The 27,526-nt window shown below is 42.6% G+C and overlaps 1 protein-coding gene across 2 annotated transcripts in view; it reads left to right on the top strand.

Moving 5' to 3' along the window:
• The window catches only part of Pde1c (phosphodiesterase 1C), a 497,292-nt gene that overhangs the window by 44,801 nt on the left and 424,965 nt on the right, over nucleotides 1–27,526 (top strand). For both annotated transcript variants that reach the window (XM_036181396.1, XM_036181397.1), the window contains exon 2: nucleotides 25,100–25,177. In XM_036181396.1, the coding sequence (XP_036037289.1) occupies nucleotides 25,100–25,177 (78 nt within the window). The remainder of the gene's footprint in view (nucleotides 1–25,099; nucleotides 25,178–27,526) is intronic.

Raw genomic sequence — 27,526 nt, 5'->3', positions numbered from 1 at the left:
CGGTGCAGGAGGGTCTAACAAACATTTCTAACAGGGAGGATGTGGAGTACCATCACCGAAGAATCATCACCACTATAGTCTGCTCTCTTCACTGAGCTCAGCATTTCCTGACTTGATACGCATTGCCATTCAGCTTTGGCTCCTCTGGTTGATGAAGACCCTGCAGCTCGATGGGCCAGGACTTGGACTCATTTGGGATCATCTACTTTCCATTCTTTCTGGCATTGGAAGGCAACCATTAAGTTTCAAACATCAGCTAGGCCTTATCAAGATACATGCTGCTATATTTGGCTAAATCACTCTGGGGTGTGTGTGTGTGTGTGTGTGTGTGTGTGTGTGTGTGAAGATTGACTGTTGATCTGTTTTGGCAATGCTTGTTAGGCTGTGGAATTGTGTTAGACTGACTGACTTCGGAGTGGACAGGCACAGTGTGTGGAGGGGAAGGGGGATAAAGCAAATGAAAGAAAACAAAACGTAAGGTAAAATGAGCGCAGTTGCAAGCCCTTTCTTCTGGGGGAAACGATACCACAGTGCTTTGAGGAGCACAGTCAGAGGACTCCCAACGAAGCTACCACCACATGCCCCATACAGGTGCCTCAGTGCAGGTCAGAAAGTCTTCAAATTGCAAATTTTAAACATAAAACAAAAATTTCTGAGCACTTACCACCTAAGGAACTGGATGCTTCCAACACCATGTACTTAAGGACATCTACATCTACATTACTAGAACACAGGATCTGAGGTAGAGTTACTTTATAAAGAAACAGGTTTGTTTTGGCTCCTACTTCTGGAGATGCAAGGGTGAGGGGTCAATTCGTTGATGCTTCTCTTGCTGACAGACCTCCCAAGTAACCGAGAGTTACAGGCTCTTAAACAGCAAAGAGCAGAGAGCATGTGAATCTTCTGTTCTCACCCACTCCTTTTACAAAGCCACTAGATTTCAGTCACAAGGACACCACCCTGATGACTTTCTTTAATCCAAACCTCATCCCAAGGGCTCACCTCTAAATAGTGTCATCCAATCACATTTCTTTCTTTTCAACACCTCCACAGGGAACTAAATTTTCAACACCCGAAACCTTGGCGATATACATTCACTAGCATCTAGACTACAGCAATGTGTATCTTTCCAGCTAGGCGGGATCAAAAGTCCAGACAATGGCCCACCTGTGTCAATCCTATACGTCATCGGAGTTGGGGGTGGTGGTGGTGTAGTGCCGGGACTACACTACTCAGGCAGGTGCTGCAGCCAGTGAACCACACATTGTGGCCGGGAAAGCATGGAACCACCAGGTGGCGCTGTTGATGCAGGAAAGCTGGTATCTGATCTCAAAGTTGCCGCTAGAGGACTTCGGCAAAGGGACTGACTAGGCACTGCCTTAGGAATTTGAAGCTAGTGCTGACGTCAGAGCTTCTCCCAAGCTGGGCACCCACTCTACTGATTCTATTTGAGTATCTCTTTTCTTAGCCTTCCCCGAAAGTTTAACCCCTCCTTCCAAATCTATGAAGTTTTTCCTTAAAACGTTTTCCATTCTGAAGCCAGACCCCAGAACAAACACCACAACGCATAATTTAAGCTTAAGCTATATTTAAGTTTAAACACGTTTTATTTGACATTTTCTCTGAATTATTCACTGTTGACTAACAGCGGGTTGCCTACATTTCTTATACGCAAATCACATGCCCACTGTGAAGACAGACTTTTCCCAGCTTGTGACAGATGTGCAGTGTACTAAACTGAAGGTAAGTATCATCCACCCCTCCAGCACATGCCTTCTGGGGCAGAACTCTGTATCCTGGGAGTGTCTGCTGAGCTGGTCATTCCCCATAACACACCATAATGAATTCATTTTAAAACAAGTCTTCTGTGTATTACAATGTTACCTTTTCTTTAAGCCCGAAGCAAAGTTTCTGACTGAGGTGACATGCTTGTTATTTTCGTGTAAAGAATTAGCTCCTGGCTGCAGTCTATGACACCAGGGGACATGGAACATCTTTGACATGTCTCAGAACTGACTGATATGTTGGCTTTGTAATTGTTGATGCTGATGTTAATGCAAAAACATCTCCCACCTCAAAGGGAGTAAGAGGCAGTTTATTCTGGAGACACGTTGGAGTGACTCTGGCCTGGAGACACGAAACCGGATTACTACAGGTAATCCCATAGAAGCAGTTTCATGAAGTTGTAGAGGTGCAGACTAAAGAAGTCATAAATTAAGCATTTAAAGATCACATTGATGGGACCATCAGAGAGGGAGGTTATAGCCAGGCAGATTGGCCTCAGAGGCTATCTGATGGCATTTTTAGTCCTGTGGTTAGCAGATAATAGGATTTTATTAAGTTAATACATTTCAAAGGTTGTAATCTATTTATCAGATGTTAGGTATGGCATAGAATTGACAAGGAATTACTTTGTAAGGGGCCAAAGATAGCCCAAGAGAAATTGTAATTAGGCTCCAGACCTGCTACATTCCAAATTCTAGGTTGTAATCAGCCTTTGTTAACTCCATTTCTTTTCAAGAATTCTCCACCAGTTGTCACAAATACATTGTATAAAATCACAAGTCTGTTTAGGATCATTTTAGAAATTGTTTGAAATTTTGTTCTAATCCTTAGTCAAATTCATTAATTTTTTTTTAGATGAATCTTAAGCCAGTATCTCAAATTGCATTCTAAAAAAAAAAAAAAAGGCCAAACTTCCCAATTCTGTGTAACCCAATATATACTAATTAGATACATGCTGAGGAATGACAGAAGGAAAAAGTAATTAAAGTCTTTGTTTTCTACAATTAAACCATTATATTTCTATAAGACAGAAGGGTTTGTATGGACAGTGAGAACCTTGTAGTTCATAACTTCTAGTAAGTCTCAACTCTGAGCTGAGGCATTCAAGGTAGCATTGCTGGTGTTGTGTGGTGCATGTTGTGTGCAGTGCATTTGTGTGTGTGTGTGTGTGTGTGTGTGTGTGTGTGTGTGTGTGTGTGTTCAGAGACAAGGCTGTAGTGAATGACACAACACGATACAACATGCATAAGCACTGCCAGAAATACCCAGGATTTGTTAGGAGTTTGGTTTTGAATTAGTGTTTGGTTTGTGTGCAACAGCCAAATTATTCTTGACCCTATAATCAGTTATGTGACCCATATGGGGCCATGGCTCACAGTTTAAGAATTTGCTGTCCATCTGATTATGAATAAACACACCTAGGACAATCCCTAGGGAGTGTGGATGAGGGATGCTAGTGGGTAGTGGCCACCTAGATCTTGAAACACAGGGAGAAGTGGACTGGAGGCAAGTGGGAGTGGAGGAGAGGTGTTGGAAAGGTATGATGCTTTAAGGAGTGAATATAAGATCCAGGTCAAAAGTCTCAGCTAGTGAGGTGCTTTGGCACATACACAGAACACAGACCAGCCCTCCCTGGCACAAGCTTTTTGTGCTGAGCTAAGGGTGGCTTAGCTATCTCAGAACTGAGGTAGTCTCTACAGAGCCCTCCTTACTAATGGCAGGTACAGTGCTCATGTGTGTAGACTTGAATTTCATAGTTGGGACTCCCTATACTCAACAGATTATGCCTTTCCTCTCAATGGACTCTAAGCCAAATGGTTTAGCGCCTTAATTATGCATGGAAATCACCTTTACCTTCCTTAGTCACATGCTCACTACTAAGCAAGTCACAGGATGGCTATGGTGAAGTGGGATGAGATTATACAGGGCGTGGCCACCAGGGGCAGTGGTTCATCTCAGAAACCCATCCATTACAGGACTGTTCTGTTTGTGAGAGACCTCACCATGTAATGTAGCACAGACTGGACTGGGATTCATATCCTATTGTCTCAGGCTTGCAAGAGGTGGGATGAAAGGTATGTGTGGTCCCACCACATGAGGTACAAGCCACTTCTTGATGTTTTTTTTTTTTTTGTGTTTTTGTTTTGTTTTGTTTTTTTTTTTGTTTTGTTTTGTTTTGTTTTTTTTTGAGACAGGGTTTCTCACCAGGCTGGCCTTGAACTCACAGAAATCCGCTCGCTTCTGCTTCCTAAGTGCTGGAGTTAAAGGCATGCACCACTGCCCTCCTGACTCTTTATTATTCTAGTGATATAGAAGCTGCAAGATCCATAGTAGAGACTGACCACTAGGCTTCTACTCTTTCTTAGTTTCTTAAAAAGTTTCAAAAACACCCACTTCCCAGGTGTTGGCTGCACCATCTCAGCCAGTGCATCCTTAGCTGCTCTTGTTTGCATCTGAGGCCTGACCAGAGTATACCTGGCTGGAATGTCGAGAAGAAGGGGGAGGATTTCTGATTACTATTTTTTCTTTTGTTTTAAGATTTATCTTATTTTAAGTAATGTGTGTGTGTGTGTGTGTGTGTGTGTGTGTGTGTGTGTGTGTGTGTGTGTGAGCATACATGTGTCTCTGTGTGGGTTTGTGCGTATGAGTTCAGGTATCAACAGAGCTGGAAGCTTTGGATCCTCTGGAATAGGAGTTGCAGGCAATTGTCATCTGCTTGACCTGGGTGCTGGGGACCTGTCTCAGGGTTTCCATTGCTAAGCTATAACACCGAGACCAAAACAACTCGGGGAAAAAAGGGTTTCGGCTTACAGCTCTCAGGTCACACTCCATCACGGAGTGAACACAGGGCAGGAACCTGGCGGTGGGAGCTGAAGCAGATGCCGTGATGGAGGAACGCTGCTCACTGGCTTGCTCCCCATGGCTTGCTTGTCCTGCTTTCTCGTGGCACTAGGGATCACCATCCTTGGGGTGGCACTGCCTCGGTGGCACATCCCGAGTCAATCATCAAATTAAAAAAGAATGCACTACAGACACCATGACAGGCCAATCTGATGGAGGCATTTTCTCATTTTCTCAATTGAGGCTGCTCTTCCCAGGTGACTCTAGCTCATGTCCAGTTGACAAAAAACTAAGCAGGCCAGAGCCAAACTGGTCCTCTGCAGGAGAGTGAGATCTCTTAATTGCTGATCCATCTTCACAGCCCTGACTTCTGATTTACTAAAAACAACTTTATTTAAGTATAAGGGAAATTTTGCTCATCTTTAGAGCACATGTTAGTATATTTATACACTTACATGGTCACCACAATCTAGTTTTAGAATAATTAGATCATGCTGAAGTTTCTTTGCGACTGTCTACATCCAGTCTCTGTCCCTATCCCTGGTCCCAAATAACTAACTAGCGATCAGCTTTCTGACTATATAGTTTGGACTTTTCTGGAAAATTTTTAAATAAGTGGAATTTTGCAATATGTGGACTTTAGCATCTAGCTTCTTCTTACCAAGTGCTATGTTGCATAGTATTCCATTCAGGACTAGTTACATAATTTGTAGGACCAATTCAGATAGAAAATGCCAGACCATTGGTTGAATTTAGGACAAGGTACCATAAAAGCATAGTGTCTGTGTTGCCCCATCTTCTGCAGTCTGTTTCTCCATCTGCCATGGCACTTACTGCTGTTTAATTCTGTCTTACATTTAGGCATGGTGATACTTGCGGAGTGATTGTACTCCTAACAGGCATGGAGAGCTCCAGAACTCACCAAGCATGCATGGCCTATCACTGGACCAATATGCTGGGGCTTGGTTGGGGCAAAGACAGTCAAACCAAGCATTTCTTGTTTATCTAAAGTATTTTCTCAGCCTATTATGGGTAGCACTCCCCCCCCCCCCAAATGGATCATCTATGATGGGATGTTCCAACAATCTAGATCTGGCATTTGCTTATTCGCACAAGTTCAAGGTTAAATTTATTAAGGTAGTCAAGATGGTGATCACAGGAAATCAAGACCTAGGTGTGGGTATTTTTCTGGGTTAAGTGGGTGGATGTGGCTTCACTGGCTACCTGTTGATGAAGCTGGTCCTAATTCTGAATAGTCCACCATTTTTATTGTCTATCTGATGACAAGCATGTAGGCTCTGGTTTGGGGGCCATGGTGTACATTGTTTGAGAGTCTTTGCCTGGACACTCATCTTTTGGGGGTACTCAGGAAGTACCTGGGTCACACGGCAGGTGTGTGCTGAAGCTGTTGAGAAAATGCTGAACTGGCTGTGCCATTTTCCACATCCATTAACAATTTGCGAGGCTTCCCTCACACCTGCCCCCAAACTAGTTTCTTTCATTCTGACTATAGCTGTTTTGCTGGTGGTGTGGTGGTGGTGTCTGGTTGTGGTTTTGACTTAGGTTTTCTTACTGATCATGATACCAAATATCTTTTCATGCATTTATTTGCTTTCTCTATAGTTTCCATCATGTACTGTCTATTTAAGTCTTTTGCCCATGATTTTGAAATTGGATTTACCCAATTCGTCTTATCACTGAGTTACTGGCTTTTTTTCCTTTCCAGGGTAACCTTGCCATATAATATCCACAAAGGTCTTTTCCCAGGACAGGTTCTATCTTTTCATTTTCTGAATGGTGGTTTTTGAAGAGTTAAAGTTTTAAATTTTAATGAAGCCTGGTTTGTTGGTGATTTTCTATGATTTATGCTTTTGATGACATTAGATTATCTCTTATTACTCACCTTGGGCTAGAAATTGGAACCACGGTGACAGTTAGCACTGCATGTCTGATTAGGATACCAGGGCAAGTTTCTTTCTTATGCGTGTACTATATTTCTATTAATTCTTTGAGAAGTTCATACATGCATACAATGTATTTTGATTGTATTTATTCCCACTCCTCCTCCCTACTCATCTTAGATCTACCCCCAACCTTCACACCTTTTTAAATTTATGTCTTATTTTCTTTTAATAATCCACTGAGTTCAGTGTATTCTTCCCATGTGCTCATGAGTATGTAGTCGCATAGTTGTTACTAGTGTAGTATAGTTGACCTACTAGGGCCCATGCCTTTAAAAAATACGAATTCGTCTTGTCCCAGAAGCTGTCTACTGTCCATAGTTCCTCAGCAAGGGGTGGAGGATTGTGAGCCACTTTCCACTCCATGCTGGAATGTTGACAGATTTAATCTTGTACAGGCAACCATAGCTGCTATGGGCTCATGAGCGCAACCCACCTTTCATGTCTAGAAGACACTGTTTCACCAGGTCCTGAGGTGGAAACATGGCACACTGGAGGGGCATGGGTCTTAACCCTTGTTGATGGATGACTTTGGGGCATTCCAGCTGACTGTGTAAACCAATATTAAAAGAGAGGGTTGTTTAAAAATACGTGTGTGTGTGTGTGTGTGTGTGTGTGTGTGTGTGTGTGTGTGTACATATATGACATAGAAGTAGAAAGGGGACTATTTAGTTTTGTTTTACAAGATTTTATTTATCATGTATACAGTGTTATGCGTTTATGCTTGTACACCAGAAGAGGGCACCAAATCTCATTACAGATGGTTGTGAGCCACCGTGTGGTTGCTGGGAATTGAACTCAGGACCTCTGGAAGAGCATCTAGTGCTCTTAACTTCTGAGCCATCTCTCCAGCCTGAAAAGGGACTATTTGGGAGAAGGAAGAGAACTCAAGAGAGGCAGAGAGAAGAAGAGAGGGTAATTGAGGAAATAAAGACAAATTTTGCAGTGTTTTCCTCATATGTGGAATTTAGATTCTATCTGTCTGTATGTCTGTCTGTCATCTACCCTTCCAGCCAGATGTGGTTACATCTGTAATCTCAGTACTCAGGATTTCAGTGGGAGGATCAAGAGTTTAAGACTGGCTTGGAATCTGAGGCCAGTTTGACCAACATAATGAATTTGATGCCAGCCTGGAACACATGAGTCTCTCTGTGGTGATCTGAATGAGAATGCCCCCCCCCCCCATCTATTTGAACACTTGGTTCCCAGTTCCTGGACCTGTTTGGGAAGGATTAGGAGGTGTGGTTTTGTTGGAGGAGACATGGCCTTGTTGAAGGAAGTGTGTCACTGGGGGTGTGTTTTGAGGTTTCAAAAGACCCCTGCCATTCCCAGTTAGCTCTCTTTCTCTGTCTCAATGTTGCCAATCAAGATGTGAGCTCTCAGCTGTTTCTTCACTCCACCATCACAGACTCTGACCCCCCGAAACCATAGTCCCAATTAGATGCTATCTTTTAGAAGCTGCCTTAGCTATGGTGTTTTACAGAAATAGAAAGCTAAGACAGATCTTGTTTCAGAAGAGAAAAACACAACAGAAGTTGGATTGGATGCTTTGACGTGCCAGTGTGTTTGACAAGCTCAAGGATTCACATGATGCCAAAGCAAAATGAATCAGGATGAGTGAGTCAGGGGCTGACATCAGGAGGAAACAGCATTGTCACATTCTTTAGTTCTTGAACAAAATGGACAAGAGCAAGTTTGGCTCAACAATATCTACATTTTAAATTGAGATAAAATTACACTACTTTCTCCCTCCCTTTCTTTCTTCCAATCCTCCCCAGTTCCCTCCCTCAGCTCCCACCCCTTGCAAGTTGATAGCCTCTTTTTCTTTATTATTGCTTCATATTTATGCACAGATGACTCTGCATTGGTCAACCACGAGAGAGGTTTGCATCATGGCATCTTCATACATGAGCATCATTACATTTTGATACCTTAATATCACCCCCTCTCTCATGATTCTTCCTTTTTTCCAGCTGATTCCTTGTCTCCCTCATATACTCCCAACTTCTGCTTTTTTATTACATGTATTCTGTTACACTCTGATTTATTTGTGCTGTGTACTTAAAAGATAAAAGTATAAAGAAAAATATCTCCCAAAAGTCTATCATTTAAAATAAATGTTATGAACATTTTAAGTTGTTAGCCTCCTGAGACTTTATTCATACATATGTGAGCATAAATATCATGATTTACATATTTTAAATACATGGGATTGGGGATTTAGCCTAGCAAGCACAAGGTCCTGGGTTTGTTCCTTAGCTCAAAAAAAGGGGACAAAATTAAATTACAAAAAAGACCACAAGGTAACACATTTTAACTATATATTGCAAAACTGAAATTACACTGTACATGTATCACTTCACATACTGCCTTTTTAAAGTAATAATAACTCTCTAAGATCACTAACTTTCTTAGAAGATGTAAGTTTTATGGTTATATTTTAATGTCCTTTATATGATCCTGGTATACTTTATTTCACGTCCTAATGCCCAGGTAAAGATTAATTGTTATTAGACATATGTAAAATGCTAGTAGGATAACATTTTAAAGGTACATATGACATATTCAGGTACCAAAATGTGCTGATCTTTGTTTTGCAAATTACAATAGAATTTATTCTTTCTTAGTAATTACAGGTTGCCATTGAAAGTGGGATAGCTCTACTGAAAGAGATTTGATTAAAGCATGAAATGAAATAAAATTTAGTCTTGTTCCTTGTTGAGAACTTTCTTTTTATAGGAACGTTAACTAGAGGCTGTTTGTACTGTTACATGTAGTGTGTGCACGCATGATGTTTGTCTGTGATTCCAAAATGGAAGATTTCCATACCTTGCTTTCATTTCAGAAATGACAGGATCTGAGATTTTTTCCCCCCAATATTCTCCAACGATCTCAGTCTATGAAACAAATTCTAAAAGACTGACCCTTTCTCCTGATGGAACTGTGGAGTAAACAGAAAACGTTAATATGTTCACAGCGGCTAAAACTGTAGGTCCCAGAGGCTCCCACACTGCCATAGCTCCCGAGCGCTTGTTAAGTGTCTACTGCTCACCCAGCTCTTTTTAATAAAATTGTTTTAATTCCCTCTCTAGCCTCACAATTTAGGCACAGTTTCTTCCATTTCACAGCAACAGAAAAGGCTGAATCAATTCTCCAGGGCACATGGTGCCTAAATGTAGCTGCCAAGCATACGGGCTTTTCATTATACAACACCGTTTTCTGATGACCAAGCCCGCTACTCAAGTAGTTTTGAAGCCTTTCAAATAGACCTTCAGTGGCAAAGAACACGCACACTTAGACCTGGTGTGACGATCGAGTGCCCAGCCTTGTTCTGTGGTGGCTATGAGTTGTGTTCACTGTTTTGTAGTTGCACACTTATATTATGGACAGCACATTTCCTCAGGGCGAACAGAACATGCACATTTACAAAGGATTCTGAGGGAAGTGCTAGGACATGGCTTATATAAACCTCTAGATCTGGTCACATCCTACAGACAAAGCTAAAATTTGCAGCTGGATATTGTGATAACAGTCTAATGGCCCCAAATGTGAAAATATTCAAAAGTTAATAATTGAAAATAATGATTCTGTTATTTTTTCATCCTAACTTCTTTAACTTCATTCTTGTCTCCAATTCAAGGGTAAGTGTGCTCACATGTGTTTGTGCATGTGTTATGTGTGTGTATGCATGTGGACACTGGAGGACACCTTGTGTACTATTCCTCAGGCATATCACTATTTTCTTTTCTTTTTATTGGCAGGGCAGCTCACTAGCCTGGAGCTGGCTGGAGAGCTGGGAATCCCCATGAATCTGTCAATCTCCATGACCTAGTGCTGGGATTACAGTGCACACAGCTTTGAAAATGTGGGTTCTGGGGATCAGACCAGGTGCTGGCCTGCTTCCTTAGTTCTGACCTTGACTTATATTCAGATATGTCTGTGCTTGGAGGAGCCTGAGAACTCTGGATGCTGTGTTCCAAAGGAGAAAAGCATGTACAAGAGTGAGCCTTGTTTTGGCCGGGCGGTGGTGGCACATGCCTTTAATCCCAGCACTGGGGAGGCAGAGCCAGGCGGATCTCCGTGAGTTCAAGGCCAGCCTAGTCTCCAAAGTGAGTTCCAGGAAAGATGCAAAGCTACACAGAGAAACGCTGTCTTGGGGGAAAAAAAAATGATCCTTGCTTTTATCCCCTTTCAGCCCCGATGTTTAGTCAACACTGCTTTGTGGCCCTGTAGCTCTGCGCCTTACCAGTGGGTAGCACTAGATCCGTATCTTGGCCAGCTCTGGAGTTTGAAGCCATACAGTCTGTGTGGTGTTACCTGTGGCAATCTATTCAGTACTAGCAACACTCAGAGTTTCAGGTGGCCTTGTCCAATCCCAGACTGAAATACACTCCCTTTTCTTCACCCCCCACCCCAATCTCTCATTTTCCTGGGAGCACTATGCAGTATTGATTGTATCTAAAAACAAACAAAACAAAAATAAAAGCAACAACAACAACCTGGTAGGATCATATTGCCCCAATTCTACTGCTTCTCAGTGGTTCAGGCTCCATCATCTCTCCTCTATGGCTCCTCACTGGCTTCCAATCATCTCTCCTCTATAGCTCCTCACTGGCTTCCAATCATCTCTCCTCTATGCCTCCTAGCTGGCTTCCAATCATCTCTCCTCTATGCCTCCTAGCTGGCTTCCAATCTCCCAAAACAGTTTCCTCATGGTAGCCCTGGGGAACTGATGCAAACATGAAACCAATTCCCTACTCATACTCCTTGATTTGCCTTGCTACCCTCCCAATCCCTCTCTTCCTTCCTTTCTATCACTCTTGCAGTGTGTGATTACATGTCTCTTGCATCCTTAGCTTCATGTGTGTGAACTTCATGCAGGCAGGGGCAGGCCTGTTCTGCAGTACTCCGTTAAGGCCTGCTCTCACATCAGTTAGGAACCATGTCTCGAAGGCTTGTGTCAGATGACTATGCAGCCTCTGTTGGGTGCTTCAGACAGGGTCTGCCATGATTGCTGAGGGCACCTGTGTTTGCAAGGAAGAATACTTTGTTACTTTCCTTTGAAATACTAGCCGGTGAGTGAGTTCATGATCGTCTTGAGTTTGAGGGACAGTTGCCTTAGAATGTATGGTCTTGCCTGTGTTAGAGGAATGAAGGACAGTGAGGGTAAGAACTCCTTAGCTGAGGGATGGAAGTACCTACCCCTTGCCCCTGCCCCCAATGAGAAGGCAGGGAAGAGAAGAGGAGGTAAATGTTTAGCATAGGGACCTCCTTCCAGGGCACTGCTGTCCTTGCTTGGGTAATTTAGTTGGAAAACCCCGCATTCAGCAGGAGTGATTTCTGGTTCTCTGGTTTTAGTTTCTGTCCTGTCCATATTATTTCTAGGGAACCCTGAGTACTTCTGTTTGGGGACAAAACAAGCCTGGAGATCAATCCTGTCCCCATGCCCTGCTTTTGACCTTGTTCCTAGATCTGAAGTTTAGAGGAGAGTGACTCATGACCTGGCACAGCTTCTCACACAACTGTAGACTATTTAACTCAGTTCATCAAAGGTAGTGGCAAGGAATTAGATATCCAAACGTGTCTGAAAAAGGAACCAGACAGTTGTATTGAGGCCATGTCCTTGGGGCTTTGCTGTGATGATCCCAATTAATTGGATGTTTTTCCCAGTTCCCTTTAGATAATCTGAACCCGGCACCATGAGCCCATGAGCAATTTTAAATCTAGCACAGGAAAGGGCCTCTGTTCTTCCTCCTTTGAGTCTTGTAGTTCACAGCCAAGGCAGGAATCTTCAAGGCTTACAGTGAAGCAAGGCCTTGAAGCCAGAGTGATCTGGGGACAAGCTTGACTCAGCCACTCACTCATTAGGTGGAACATTGGACATTTCACTTGGTCTCTTAGCCACAATTCATCAGCAACTCATTAAGGTGTCGATGTGTGTGTGTGTGTGTGTGTGTGTGTGTGTGTGTGTGTGTGTGTGTGTGTGAGAGAGAGAGAGAGAGAGAGAGAGAGAGAGAGAGAGAGAGAATTTTATGAAGAGTCAATAAATCATTAAAGGTATTAAAGAGCCTAACAGAGAAAGGATGCCCACGTGATAACTTTCCTGTAGTCTTTCCTATCAGGGAAAGGAGGCCAAGCCTGGCTTCTGAATCCCTATGGTTGTTGCTGGAGATTTATTACCCTCTTGATTTAGAGGCAATTTTGTCAAGTTCTAATAGTGTCAGCCCTTCCTTGTTCCTGTGGGAAGACAAAGGCTGGTTATGGAAGTGGATTTGAGATAATGAGCTGGAGCAAGGTTCTAAACTGAAACTTTTTCTAATCTATTCCCAGTTCATCTTTACCAGCTTTGGGCAAAGAGGGTGAGATGAGTTCAAATAATTAGACTCTCCCAAGCATCCTACTTTCTCCAGTAGGTTTAATAAGTTTTCTCCTGAGCCCTTTAACAACAAAGAAAAAAAGAAAGAAAGCCTGGAAGGGATAACCTGATTTTTCCCGGGCTAAAGAAGTATGACAAATTGTTTTCTTTTTCTTATTAATTTTCCAAGTTTTCTCTTTAAAAGTTAGCATTAATACATGTATATGATATGCTTGCATCAAATCACCTCCATTCTCTCCAATTCCTCACCTGTCCCCCACCACTTTCCCCTCCCAGCTTCCTGTGCGTCCCCCTCATTCACACGTATGTGTTGTAGACTATTATTTGAAGGTGTGCTACTTTTGTTTATGTTGCATTTGTTTAGCTCTGTGAAACTGTGATACTTTGCCTGTCTAAAACATCTGATGGTCTAATAAAGAGCTGAACGGCCAATGGCAAGGCAGGAGAAAGGATAGGCAGGGCTGTCAGGCAGAAAGAATAAATAGAAGGAGAAATCTGGGAGAGAAGAGATATAGGAACGAGAGAAGAAGGAGGACATCGGGGCCAGCCACCCAGCTACACAACCAGCAATGGAGTAAGAAAGGAAGGTGTGCAAAAATAGAGAAAGGAAAAAGCCCAGAGGAAAAGGTAGCCAGGATATTTTAGGTAAAGAAAAGCTGGCAAGAAACAAGTTAAGCTAAGGCCAGCATTTATAATTAATAATAAGCCTCTGTGTGTGATTTATTTAGGAGCTGGATGTAAAAGAGTAAAAATACAACAATGTGTGTGCTCTTTTTAGATACCCATTGGGTTCACATAGTACTGCTTGTATGTATGTGGGTATAGGACCACCTACTGGAGCATGGGTAGCCTCTCAGGGTCTGTATCTTTGCAGAAGACTGACTTTTCCTCTTCCAGCAGCCATAAGTTGCCAATAGTTCCTCAGATATGCATGGGACTTCATAACTCCTCCCCAATTCCTGCTGGGATTTTGGCTAGCTCCATCTGTGTTGGTCTCAAGCATGCAATCCCAGCTACTGTGAGTTTATGTGTGCAAGTGTGCTATCATGTCTGGCAAGTACTACTTTGCTTCGGATATCTACTCTCTCTGGCTCTTACAATCTTCTGACTCCTCCTCCATGATGATCCCTGAGGGGTGTGTGTGTGTGTGTGTGTGTGTGTGTGTGTGTGTGTGTATTATAACTGTCTCATTTAGAGCTGAGCACTCCAGGTCTCTTATTTTCTACATGTAGTCTGGTTGTGTCTCTGTGTTAATTGCCATCTACTGTAAAAAGAATCTTCTCTGATAAGGGCTGAGAGATGCACTAATCTCTAGTATAATGACAAGAACTGGCCAGGCCTGGTGACACACACCTTTATTCCTAGCACATGGGAGACAGAATTAGGCAAACTTCTGTGGTTTCAAGGCCAAACTGTTCTACACAGTGAGTTCAAGGTTAGAGTGACACATTGAGATCCTGTGTCAAAACAAAACAAAAACAGAAACAAGAACAAGCAATCAAACTTAGGGGGCAGTTTATTACTATGTTCATTTAGCAGAATAATAATACTAATTTCTCCTTTAGGGCCTATGATCTAGCTAGTCACAAGGTTTTGGCTCAGTTTATGGTAGCAGGCCCAAGTTCCATCTTATGGAGCTGGCTTTAAATGTAATTAGAAAGTGACTGGTTACCCCCATAACATTCATGGCACGATTGCCCTAGTGAGCATATCTTGCCAACTCACTCTTTAGTGTGGCTTATATCTGGGTAAGACTGCTGTCTTTCCCCCCTGCTAGTTGTGTGTTGCTACCATTATTATCAGTAGATAAAAGGTTTCACAAAATTTATGGAGTAATAAACTAGCAAATTAAGTTAAATACTGCAGTCCCTCTGAAGAAAATGTGCAACCACACAAAGAAGACAAAGCAGGGAGTGGGCTTCCCAAGATCCTTCCAAGGTGGAACATGTAGATAACAAGCTAACAAGCTCATGCACAATTGAAAGCAGGTACTGAGGGGCTTTTGTTGCAGAGCACAAGGCATACCTTGTACAGCAGGTGCTTCATGGAAAATGACTAATGTATACATGATGTATTGCCCCAGAGAATTTCAGAATATTTTTATTTGTTAATTTTTTCTTCAGCATGCAAGGGCTTAGATCTTCCCTTTGCTTAGATTCTTCAAGACTATGACACTATTTATTCAGTGTTTTAGCAACCAAAAATTTATTACGATCCTATTATGTGCAGATATTGAGTATGCAATAGTGAGCAATAGATTCATGGCCTTGCCCTCATGGATCTCATAATGTAGTGGGGAAAGGTAGGGCTTGAACAAATGAATAAAGAAAACAACATACATGTGTGTTGTCTTTATAAAGGAAAGTAAGTCTTGAGGCAGTGAGAATTCTTACATATGATTTGAGTCCTGGAGAATTAATAGTAACCAGGCAGGCAGGTTGGAGAAGGAGAATGGGTGTGTCCCATCAGAAAGAACAACATACAAAAGAAGAGGCAGAGAGCTTGGCTTGTTGAGGGAGAGGGAGAAGACTGGTCTGGTCACAACATAATGAATGGGGGATGGGAAATCACTCAGAAGGTAGAGGACATATCTGCAGAGACCTGGAGGCTATGATCGTGAGTTTGAGTTTATTCTGAGAACAGCTGGGAGACATTGGAATGTTTAAAGAGGGAACAATGGACTTAGTTTTGTCTTTGGAGATGACTCTGGCTTTAATTCAGAGAGTGGATTAGAGGAAGACGCAAGGGGAAGCAAGGGAACAAAGGTTATTAAACTAGAACCTTCCTAAGACAGCAAGGCTTGCCACAGAGTGGCCACAAACAGAAAAGGACCCAAAAGCACAGCACCAAGTGAGCATAAGGTTGTGAGCCCCAGAGCTGCCATAGCTGTGAAGAGAGCCGGAGAGCTCTACAGTGTCTGCTGAAGATGATGTGTACAGCAAGTGGACAGTTCCACTCCTGAGAATATGTCCAAGACACACGCCTGCATGTGTGCACCAATAGATGGGTCAGAAAGTGTGCATGGTATATTTATAGTAGCTCTGCTTTAGTTAGGGTTTCCATTGCTGTGATAAGCAACGTGGTTAAAAGCAACCTGGGGAGGAAAGGGTTTATTACAGCTTAGAACTCTCAGGTCACACTCTGTCACTGAGGTAAGTCAGGGTAGGAACTCAAACAGAGCAGAAGATGTAAAGGCCATAGAGGATGGAATACTGCTTATTACTCCTCATAGCTTACTCAGTTTGGTTTCTGTATTCCTTCCTTCCTTCCTTCCTTCCTTCCTTCCTTCCTTCCTTCCTTCCTTCCTTCTTTCTTTCCTTCCTTCCTTTCCTCCTCCCTTTCCTCCCTCCTTCCCTCCCTCCCTCCTTCTTTCTCTCCTTCCTTCCCTTTCTTCTTTTCTTTTAAGACAGGGTTTCTCTGTATAGCTCTGGATGTCCTGAACTAGCTCTGTAGATGGGGCTGGCCTCAAACTCATAGAGATTCATCTGCCTCTGACTCTGAGTGCTGGGATTTTAAGTGCATGCCACTACCACCCAGATTTCTTGGTTTGGTTTCTAATAGGACACAAGATCACCTGCCAAGGGGTGGCCCCACCCCCACAATGAACTGTGCCTTCCCATAATAATCACTAATCAGGAATATACCCTATAGTTCTGCCTACAGCTGGGTCTTATGGATTCCTTTTCTCCGTAGAGAGTCCCTCTTCCTAAACTTGTGCCATTCATTCTAGCTTGTGTCAAGTTGACAGAAAACTAGCTAGCATAAGCTCAAACCAGAAGCAACGTAAATACTCACTGTTGGGTGCAGAAATAAATTGTGGTATATTCACCCATAGGAGGGCAATCCCAGAAAGGAATGACCTATTTCTCAAACATGGATGTGTCTCACAAACATAATTTTGAGTGACAGAGGTAGGCACCAAAGAAGCCATGTTGCATGATTCCACTTATATTATTTCAAAATAGAGAAAATATATGGGGTAGAAAACCAGGCAGTGTTAGCTTTGGGGTGATGGTGATGGTCTGAGGCAGGGGTTATGGGTCTTGGACTTGAGTTATGTGTGGTGTGGGTTGTGAATATGAACCAAGCTGGCACTTAGGACTCAGGAACTTTTACATATATTTGTTAGGCTTCAACAAGAAGTTTCTTAGAAAAAAAAAACAAGACAAAACCAAGAGTAAGAGACTGGAAGTAGTCCATAGAGAAATAAATTTGTCTTGGGCAAAGACAATAGTAGCAGGAGCAGTCGGAACCTCTCAGCCCACTATTTCTGTGGGTTCTGTGTGTAAAGACAGTCAACCATGCCTGGAAAGTACCTTTTAAAAATTGTATGACTTACTATTGAATGTGTGCAGACCTTTTCCTCATATCATTCTCTAAATAATATAGTATGATTTGCGTGTCCTTTACTGTACTCTAGTTCTCTTTCAAGCACCCGGATTTAACTCAGAACTTCGTACCCACTAGGAAAGTGCTCTCCCACCAAGCCACATAACTCAGAGCACTAGGAGGTGCTCTTCCACCGAGCCACGTAACTCAGAGCTTCACACACACTAGGAAAGTGCTCTCCCACTGAGCCATGTCCCCGCCTCTTTTTCACTCACTATGTAACCCAGGCAGATCTTAACCTTGTGATTCTCCTGTCTCAGTCTCCCCAGGAGCTGGGATAGCAGGCCTGCATCTAGAGCTGATTAAAAGCACTGAGAGAACATCTATAGGTTAAATGCAAACACCTATATGTCATTTTACGAAAGGGACTTGAATATCTATGGGTTTTCTTTTCCTGGTGCCAATCTTCCTTCCAGAGGGAAGGCTGATTGACGAGTCACGTGTGTGTGTGTGTGTGTGTGTGTGTGTGTGTGTGTGTGTGTGTGCGCGCACATGTATGTGCATGTGTGTCTCATAGAGTGGTTGAGGCTAGGTAAGTGGGAATGAAGATGACTCCTACTATATTTCCCCCATATCATTAGGGTACATTTGTGAAATATCTATGCTTATAATAGATCTCACTGGTGCATGGGGCACTAGACTAGTGCACTAGACTTCTGTTGCCCAGTTGAGATCATCACTTGAGTATCATCTGTCCCATTTTTTTCCCTCTATATTCTTCACATCAGCAGGACATGGGATGCTATTGCATCTGTGTTATCAGGTGTTCTCTTGGTGCCTTTTATTTACAGCTGCCCACCATGTTGTTCTGTGCCTACATGTAGCAATGTGGACCCAGTAGTTCTCTATGCTCCACTTCCAGGGTCTCTCCTCTCTCTGTTTCCTCTTAAACTTACTCTGCTTGAGGTTTTGCCCTTTTATTTTTTGCAGAAATTATACTTGTTGCAGTACCAGATGACCTGAGCATTGCTGAATCCAGTGGGCAATTATTAATCCTCTTGCTATTTGACCTGACAGGTGTTTGATATAGCTGACCCACTTCTCTCCCTCACTTGGTCTCTTGGTTCTTCCCTGGCTGCTTAGTCTTCTTATCACATCAATCCTCTTCTCCAGATCTAGTAGTCATGGTCACATGTTCTAGAGCAGTGGTTCTCAATTTGTGAGTTGAGACCCTTTTGGGGGTTATGTATCAGATATCTTGGATATCAGATATTTACATTACAATTCATAACAGTAGCAAAATTACAGTTATGAAATAGCAATGAAATAATTTTATGGTTGGGGTCATCACAGCATGAAAATTACATTGAAGGGTCTAAGCATTAGGAAGACTTTGGTCTTTGCTTGTTTTGGGATATGTATAAGTGCAACTGTGTGCATACATGGGTGTGGGTGCACATATACCTTTGTGCACATATATGTGAAGGGCAGAGGTTGATATTGGGAGTCTTCCATTCTCTCCTCTGGGTTTTTTTTTTTGTTTGTTTTTTTTTTGGTGGCAGGGTATCTCAAACTCATATTCATATTGATTGGTGAGCCATCAAGCTTCAGGGGATCCACTTACCTCTGCTTCCATAGTCCTAGGGTTATGGATGTGTGCTGCCATACTGAGCTTTTTATGTGGGTACTGAGGGTCTGAACTCAAGCCCTTATGCTTGTACAGCAGGTACTTTACCAACAGAGCTATCACCCCAGCCCCTAGTTCTGTCTCTGTTTAGTTCTATTGATCATTTCACTTAGTATCATGACTTTAAAAATCATTTATCTATCTATCTATCTATCTATCTATCTATCTATCTATCTATCTATCTATCTATCTATCTATCCATCTACCTACCTACATACCTATGTATCCTCTTTCTCTCTTCATCCATCCATCTATATGTATATCTGTGTGCCTGTCTGTCTATCTCTGCTAGTGACTCTATATTTATATCTCTAGCCCAGAGTTCTTTCCTGTACACAGTGTTGTGTCTGCAGCTCCCTGTTAAACATTGGACAATATTTGATGTATGAATGTCTAAAGGACCACTTTCCTTGGCCCTGGACTAAGCAGAACTTTTGTTTCTCACTCCAAGACCCTGCTTACTCCATGGTTTTCTCCAGTACATTTTTGGCAATTCCACCCTTCTACTTTCTCAGGCCAAAAGTTTTGAAGTCATCCTTGATTTCTCTTTTTTCTCTCCTAGCCATATCTGACCTATGAGTATATTCTGTTGCCTCTTCATTTCAATTACAATTACAGTCTATGGCCATACCACCTCATGCCTGATATCATCAATTACAATGACAGTCTAATTACCTCCCTCCATCTCAGCTCTTCCACTCTGATCTTGTCTGAGTTATTATAATCATTTTTAAATGATCAGTTCTCAGGCAAGCAGCCTGCTAAGTCATGTTTTCTCTCTTTGGGGCTCCACACCTTTCAGGGTTTCCCCATTTCACCCAGAGTGAAGGAAGACTTGCATAGCTGTGTATTCTGTCTCCTCCTGGGTTACCTCCATGCAAGTGGATCTGGGTTATCAACTTGGATTGAGTGCACCCAGGAAACTGGTCATTGTACATTTGGGTATTTCTGGAGATAATTGGCATGAGTGAGAAATGGGGGAGGACCCGCTTTGAATGTGGGCAGCCCAAATGCACTAGAAACCAGATAGAGCTTGCTCGACAACTCTGGTTTTATTTTCCTCTTTATACTATCACCATTGCCAATAGACATCGGATTCTGGATTCTTCAGCTTTGGAGTGTGGACTTGCACAACTGACTCTTTGGGGCGCTGTTAGGCCACCAGCTATCGACTGGAGATGAATCCCTTGTTCTCATTCTGAAGCTTCTGCCTTCTTGCACTGAACAGTCACTCACTTCTCTGAATTTCCAGTTCCATTGCAGCCTCTAATAGTGCAAGCCAATGTAATAGATTTTCCTTTACAAACTTATGTACATACATATAGATATATTCTGTTGGTTCTATTTGCCTGGGGAACCCTAATATAATCTCTTAAACCTTGAGTCAAAACCAGAAGGTGGATCAGTGGCTACCTCTACAGATATTTACTGAAGCCTATTATATGTGGTCTTCTATGTGTTACGAGTACATTAATGTGACAAATTAGACAATAAAAAATAAATAAACTATAAAGTTTGTTAGAAGGAAATAAGTGTAGAGGGTATCACTGCCTGGGGACCAGGCCCCAGCAACCCAGGGCTCAAAGGGAATCCATGGAGTTGGCATGTACTAAGACTTTTTTTTATCTGAGGGGGTAAGGGAGAAAGACACTCACACATTCTCTTACTGATTTCCTTCAGACCTTTTCTTTATTCTTCTTTTGTATTCTGATTCTGTATTCTCTGTTGTCTTTTCTTATCTCTATCTATAAATGTTCCTTATGTCTTTCTTGATGTTTTCCTTCTAACTCTCTTAATGTTTTCCTCCTAATTCTCTCATTCCTAATGCTTTCCTTCTCCTATCTTTATTCTTCCTTATTCTCTCATTCTTGATGTTTTCCTTCAAACCCATTTTAACTCTATATTTTTTCTCCTTACAGCTTATATACACCAGCGAAATCTTTCAAGCAGTTTAAAAATCACAATGTGGTTTTTCAAGTGAATGATTACAATCAATACAATCAAGCAAAAACCAGCATGTTTTCTATATCCCTTCCATGATTAAACATTTTACATATCACAAGTGAAAAACCTACATACATTTATACCCAATGAACTTGTTATAGATTAATTGTGCAGGCTAGCAAGATATTCTTCTCAGTCAGGTCTTTTCCTGTCATGCTGTGTTTTGTAGTTACAAAGAAAGGGCCAATTATTTTATGGCTTATCTTAAAAGGTAATCTTATAAGGAATCTTAAAGTAATCACAAACTTTGTACATGAAAAAGAATCAGTCAGCTCTACTTTAAATCTTTACGGTGTGTACCCACTCATCAATAGTTTTTATATCAGGAGGTTGAGGGCAAAAATGGGTACAAGGAATTAATCATCAACTTTGGTCATTAACTAATTCTAGCAAGAAAGGTATGTCAGCTAATAATAATTGGGCTGCTTTGTTCTTGTTCCCTGATCTTAGAAGGTCCTCATTCAACTATGTGCCTTTCTGAAACTTTGGATTGTCTCCTTGGGTTTTTCACCTCAAAGCTATTATCAAAACATCTAATCTTACCCAAAGGTATTATAAGGCTTTGTTTCAGCTCTGATGCACCCCGAAACCTGTGAACACATCTCCCAACATTAAGGTTAAAAGAATTTAAACTAGCTGTGCTGCTGGGACTCAATTGCTTTTCTTAATCATTAACCTAAGCCACAGTCCATATGGCTCCTCATAGAAACTCATGTGTTCTAGCTGTGTGACACTTCCTCATATTTATTCTTATTCATCAAAACTCTGTATAAACTAACATTATTATTATCAAGTAGATAGTGCAGATTGGTCAGTATGCCTGTCTATGGGGGTACGTTCTTCATTAACAATTGATGTGGGCAGGCCCAGACTTCTGGAGGCATTGCTACCCTGGACAGCTGATCCTGAATGATAAGAGAAAGCAAACTGAGCAAGGCATGGGCAGCAAGCCAGTTATCAGTATTCCTCCATGGCCTCTGCATCAGCTCCTGCCTTGAGTTCCTGCCCTGACTCCCCTCAGTGTGACTTGAGAGCTGTAAGCTGAACACTTTCCTCCTCAAGTTGCTTTGGTCGTGGTGTTTATCACACCAGTAGAAAGCAGACCATAACAGTAGACAATTCAGCTTACCCCTTCTGAGGAATGGGGCTAATAGTAAGACATTCTCCCATAGAAAGTAAGGAGGAAGTAGGTTAATACACACCAAGGCACCTACCTCGAATGAGCATTCAGTGAATCTGGCCATCACCACTTACTCCATGTGATACACATAGGAAAGGCTGACTGGGAATGAAAGTCTAGATGGAGGCAGAGTAGGGAGGAGGCCTTGTGGGCTGCAGGAAAGGTATTTTAACAACTGATGGGATCTTAAATGGGCCTTGTAGAGTTTGTAGCATATGGGTAGATGGTTGGGTACTTCAGCAAGCATTCAAAGAAAGAACCTTGTTCTCTGAAAGTTAGACCATTTGCTAAATATAGAAGCTGAATGTTAAAAGTAATTAGCATTAAGCTGATTCCCTCTCAAGTTAGTAACAGGCTTTCTATCAAAATTCCATTTCTCTCCTTCCTTGTACCTTCTGAAGTGTTACTAAGTGTTTTGCTTTAGGACTTTAATAGATTTTAATTATTGAAAGGTGCACTTGAAGAGAAAGCAGGAAGAAGAAAAAAATGTTCTGTGACTCCTGGACATCTAGTCTATGCTTCCTGGAGAAACTGACACCATCTGACGACATTCCAACAGTAGTGGGGGAGGACTAATGATTGTAACCCCTTGATCCCCATCCTCATCCAGTGTCCCTTTTCCCTTTGTGAGTCATTCATTCTTCCTTTTGGAATGCACCTGCACTGTCTTTTGGCAAATCAAAGGTAACCATGCATGACTCTGACCTGTGATTTTTTTAAAAAAAAGTATGGGTATTACTTTTATTCTTTATTTTTTTAAAAATATGAATCTGTATAATGATCAGAATTGCCATTATTTTCTTGGAAATTTTTATTTTTCTGTCATAGATCAATTGTTCCTTAGCTGTCAGGAACTAAGGTTTCCTGGAGAAGAAGAATCAGAATTGGACTGTGAAACTTACCCTTGGTTCTCTCTTCACTCTAAACACCACCTCTGGGGCAAGACAAGTCTGGCTTGAATTAGAACTACCACTCAGTAGTGTGTGGTCTAGGCCTGTGGCAGACCTTTGGTTTTTGACTTTCACTATAAATAGAGATTGTGATACAGAATTCATCCATGGTGAAGAGCCCATGGGGGATAGAGCTCTGGTGCCCACTCAGCAGACTTCTGTGCTTAGTATGTGCTCTGGAAATGTTTCATTCTCTGCCCTGGCTGTTCAAAGTTGTTTGCCTGAGATGCTCAGTATGTTATATGTAGGATGAGATGTTCCTTAAACTTACTTAAATTGAATTGAATGTGTGAAAGTTAGAGTATAGCTGAGATGTTTTTATGGACGTGTGCAAGAATGAGATTATGTGTTTGTTGTGGGAAGGGTTGGGCAAGTCAAGTAAATATATAACAAATTAAACAAGAAAATCCTCTTTTTATAAAACCTCTGATACTTGTGAGAGACATGATATTTGAAATTCAAAATACATATGCAATTTAAGCACACTAAAAATATAGATTGGGTGGCTTCAACGAGACACAAACCTTTGCAAATGTTACAGAATGTTACTACAAGAATTTAGTAAGCCAAAAAATCTGTCAGCTGGTAGGCCAGTGAACTGCTGTTTAGCAAATTCATATTCATCCAACTGGCCTCAAATCAACTCTCCTGGACCTTTTCTATTCTGGCCTGGTGATGAGGAGGGAGTTTGTTGTATGCCAGAGCCATGGCATGCTAGGGAGTCATTACTTGTGCCATTTATTTTTGGACTTTGTGGTAATAGAATGCATGATTTTTTTCCCCCTTATCCATGTTTAGGGTGACATAAAATCTACAAAATGATGAGAAAACAGTTTTGTCTTAGTTACTTTTCTAGTATATAAAAGAAAACCATGACCAAAGAAAACTTATGAAGACAGGCATTTAATTGGGGGTTGCTTACTGTTTCAGAGCATGAGTCCATGATGGTGGAGAACATGGCAGCAGACAGATAGACATGGCATGGGAGCAGTAGCTAATAGTTTACATCAGATCCACAATCAGGAGGGAGGGAGGGGAGGGGAAGAGGGAGAGAGGGAGAGAGAGAGAGAGAGAGAGAGAGAGAGAGAGAGAGAGAGAGAGAGAGAGACTGAGCCTGTTATGGATTTTTGAAACCTCAAAGCCCACCCGCCCAGTGACACGCCTCTTCCAACAAGGCCACACACCTCATTATCCTTCCTAAACAGTCCACCAACTGGGAACCAAACATCCAAATATATGGACCTTTGGGGTCCATTCTCATTTAAACCACCGTGCGTTTTAACTCACGTAAAATTAGTGTATTCCATACTGACTCCAGAAACATATCTGTTGGAACATGTTCAGTTTCGAATTCCTGTCTTCATTTTCTGACCATACACACAGAGAGGTCATTGTGGGGAGGTAGCCCATATGCTAGGCTTGCTGAAGGCTGTGTTCAATTCCTGCTCTTTATGACCGCATGGCCTTGGAAACTTGGTCATATTACTTATCCTCTTTAAAATTGTTTGTCGACTTGGGAAATGATAATCCTCGTATCTACTCACCAAGTTGTGGTAAAGGAGTTTCTATGACAGAGTTTGGCCTACATTTCTGCTCTTCTCCTCTAGACCAGTGCCCTCGGGATGTAGGACTCTGTGTCATGTGGGACCATTTCAGAACTCTGGAGGAGGCTCCCTCGACTTTCCTAGCCTGTTTCCCTTTCAGGGATGGCTTGCTTACTTGCCCAGTTGGTAACAGTCCTCTTACATGTTATACAGGCAGACAGGGTCTGTAGCACCAATGGGACAGATGCCACTGCTTTGGGCACACTGGGTACAAGGGCAAAGGGGTTGTAGAAGGCCTGCTGTGAAGGAGCTAAGCAAGCCCAGGAATGTGAGAGTTTGGCAGAGACTAGTCAGCTATATTAGACACCAGAGAAAAACTACCCTGTGGGGTGCTCTGGCTATCACAGATGCCCACAGACCCTGTTTCTTTTCTTTGCCATAGAGCCTGGCACTGGGAAGGCAGAGGAGTGGAATACCCAGCTAGAAACCACAGAGAAACAGGCAGGTGCCGGAGAACAAGGTAAGCAAGCCATGTTTCCAAATTCCCTAGGTGTTCTTCCTAAGTCTGAACTTGAAGCAGCCTAGTGCAGTGATGAAAACTAGAGACAACGTGTACTGGCACCACCTGCGGGCACTGAGCCTCGGTCTCTGGTCCCTGGTGCTGGTCAAGCAGGGTCCTAGGACCTTCCCTATCATTCATGGGTTCTCAAGCTCCTGGTACTGAGGAGTGTTGCTCTCCAGACTCCTCATCCAGGAGCAATTTGAGGTCTCTTTTTGTGGGACATCTCACTGTGGACTACATCTCAATGCCCTCACGGTCAATTGCATCCTGGTTTCCAGGCTACATTCATGTTCATACAGATAAATGAGAGATGCTCTTCTGGTGAGAAGCAACCATGGGGCCTCCAGCTTGAGCAAACTGCCTGAGGCTATCAACTTCTTCTTGCTTGCTGTTCCTGATGCGCCCTTCTGTGCATTTCTGCTGCCTTTCTGGGAAGTCATTGTCATGAGTTGTGTACTGTGGACTTTTGCTGTCAGGTGTCTGTCACTCACCACCCACCCCAGTAGTACTGCTGTAAGCTCAGCTGGGTGTGCTCTGGCCAGTGGGTGGGAGATGAGAGGGAAGAGCATCAGAAGACGATCTTGATGCTGTTAGGCAGAGACGGCTCAGGGAATGTTTGTAGGGAGAACCTGGTGACTCCATTTGGAGCACGGAGTCAAGGGATTTGGTTCCTTGATCAGTACACTATGCACAATTTAGTCCTAGCTCTGATGCCTGGGCTCTGTTAAATGCTGCTACAGACTACACTATCTGCTTGTAACCACTGGGGTTATCTATTTCTCCTTCTGACATTATCGTTCTTTTTCTGTAAAAATTTCCACTCTTACAGGCTACGCTGTCAAATGAGTTGCATGAAAGTTTACTGCAATGAGTTGTGTGAAAACAGCAGAGCTGTGTCTGGCATAGTTACTGCTGATTTCTCCTTTTTAACAAATTTTTTATTGAGCAGTCACTATGTGCCAAACATTGTCCTAAATACCATTCACACTGAATTCATTTAGTGCTCGCAACAGCCACATGAAGGATGGTTCATTCCCATGAGGATGCAGGCAGAGCCCAAATGTCATGAATTAGCAGGCTGCTTGAAGAATATTTGTGATCTTCCGATAGCATCCACATATGAATGAGATGAAAATGACTTGAACTTGGCTGTGAGGAAGAAGTGATATTAACTAAACCAAAGAGGAAAAACAAAACAAAACACAACAGAAAAAGAAAAAGAGCTGCGGCTTGGCTTTCCTCTGCCTCTTACCACTCTTATCTGCAAGAGAGAAAAACGCAAATGTTATCTTTGTGTCAGGAAGTGGCCCTGGCTGGACCACCCCCACCATCCCACCCCCCAGGCCTGGATCCAGCCACATCCTGAACTCTCCACTATCTTCTCAGAACTCTTCCTGTGGGCTGGCCCATCAGGATTATGAGCCACCAAAAGCAGGGAAGAAAGAGTCCCCTTTGATTCTGACCCTCCCTGACCCCAGCAGGTTGACCTGTAGATTTCACTCTGGGATTCTGGATACCCTTGGTCTGTTCTCCTTGACTTTCCTTTCAGTTCTTCTAGATAGTTGTATCTCTATGCCATTTCCTTAGAAGAAACCCTTTTGTGAGGCCTGGGAGCTTCACATGGCTACCAGGGAAGGTCTCCTGTGTGGCTGCTGGCTTTGGGGTGAGTCATCTCCTAATTCTTTAGGCTTCCTCATCTCTGTGTAGCATGGGGCTGATAGTGGCCTTTGCCAGGCTTCTGGGTCATGCTGGAAATGTGAGCAAGCCCACCTCACGCGCTTGGGCAGATGAGTAGCAGCGAGGCTTGGGGGTGCCTCGGGCCTTCTTCCTTTCAGGGACAGAAAGGCAGCCAAGTTCAGGGGTGCTGTTCTGTCTTCTAGGTAGAAGTGGGTGGGGAAGGAATGGGAGCTAGCTTCTGCTCTCTCACTAGGACCCATCTCTTTCTTCTCTGCTTATTTCTCTTTCTGGCTGTTATTTTAAAAGGAAGGAGTTGAGAACAATAAGAGTGGGTGGAAGGGTTGTTTTGCTGAGGATGTTTGAAACCTTATACCATCTCAGAAGACAAAAGGCAAGAGTGTATAGAGATAGAGCCAGGGAGGACGTGGACCTGGCTGTGTGGAGAACTTACTTCCACCTTCGGGAAGCTGGCCTGGGCTTCCTTATGTATGCTCTGGGAATGTTGTGAGGAATAAATGAGGCTCTCTAGGTTGAAGAGTCTGGCGTAATGGCTAATGAAGGAAGTTCAGACTTTAGTTTGCTGAAATAAAATAACAACAGACAGATCAACAGGGAAAAAACACAGAATGA

This window comes from Onychomys torridus, chromosome 3 (genome assembly GCF_903995425.1).
Source record: "Onychomys torridus chromosome 3, mOncTor1.1, whole genome shotgun sequence".
Lineage (NCBI taxonomy): Eukaryota > Metazoa > Chordata > Mammalia > Rodentia > Cricetidae > Onychomys > Onychomys torridus.
This window is presented reverse-complemented; position numbering and strand designations above follow the sequence as displayed.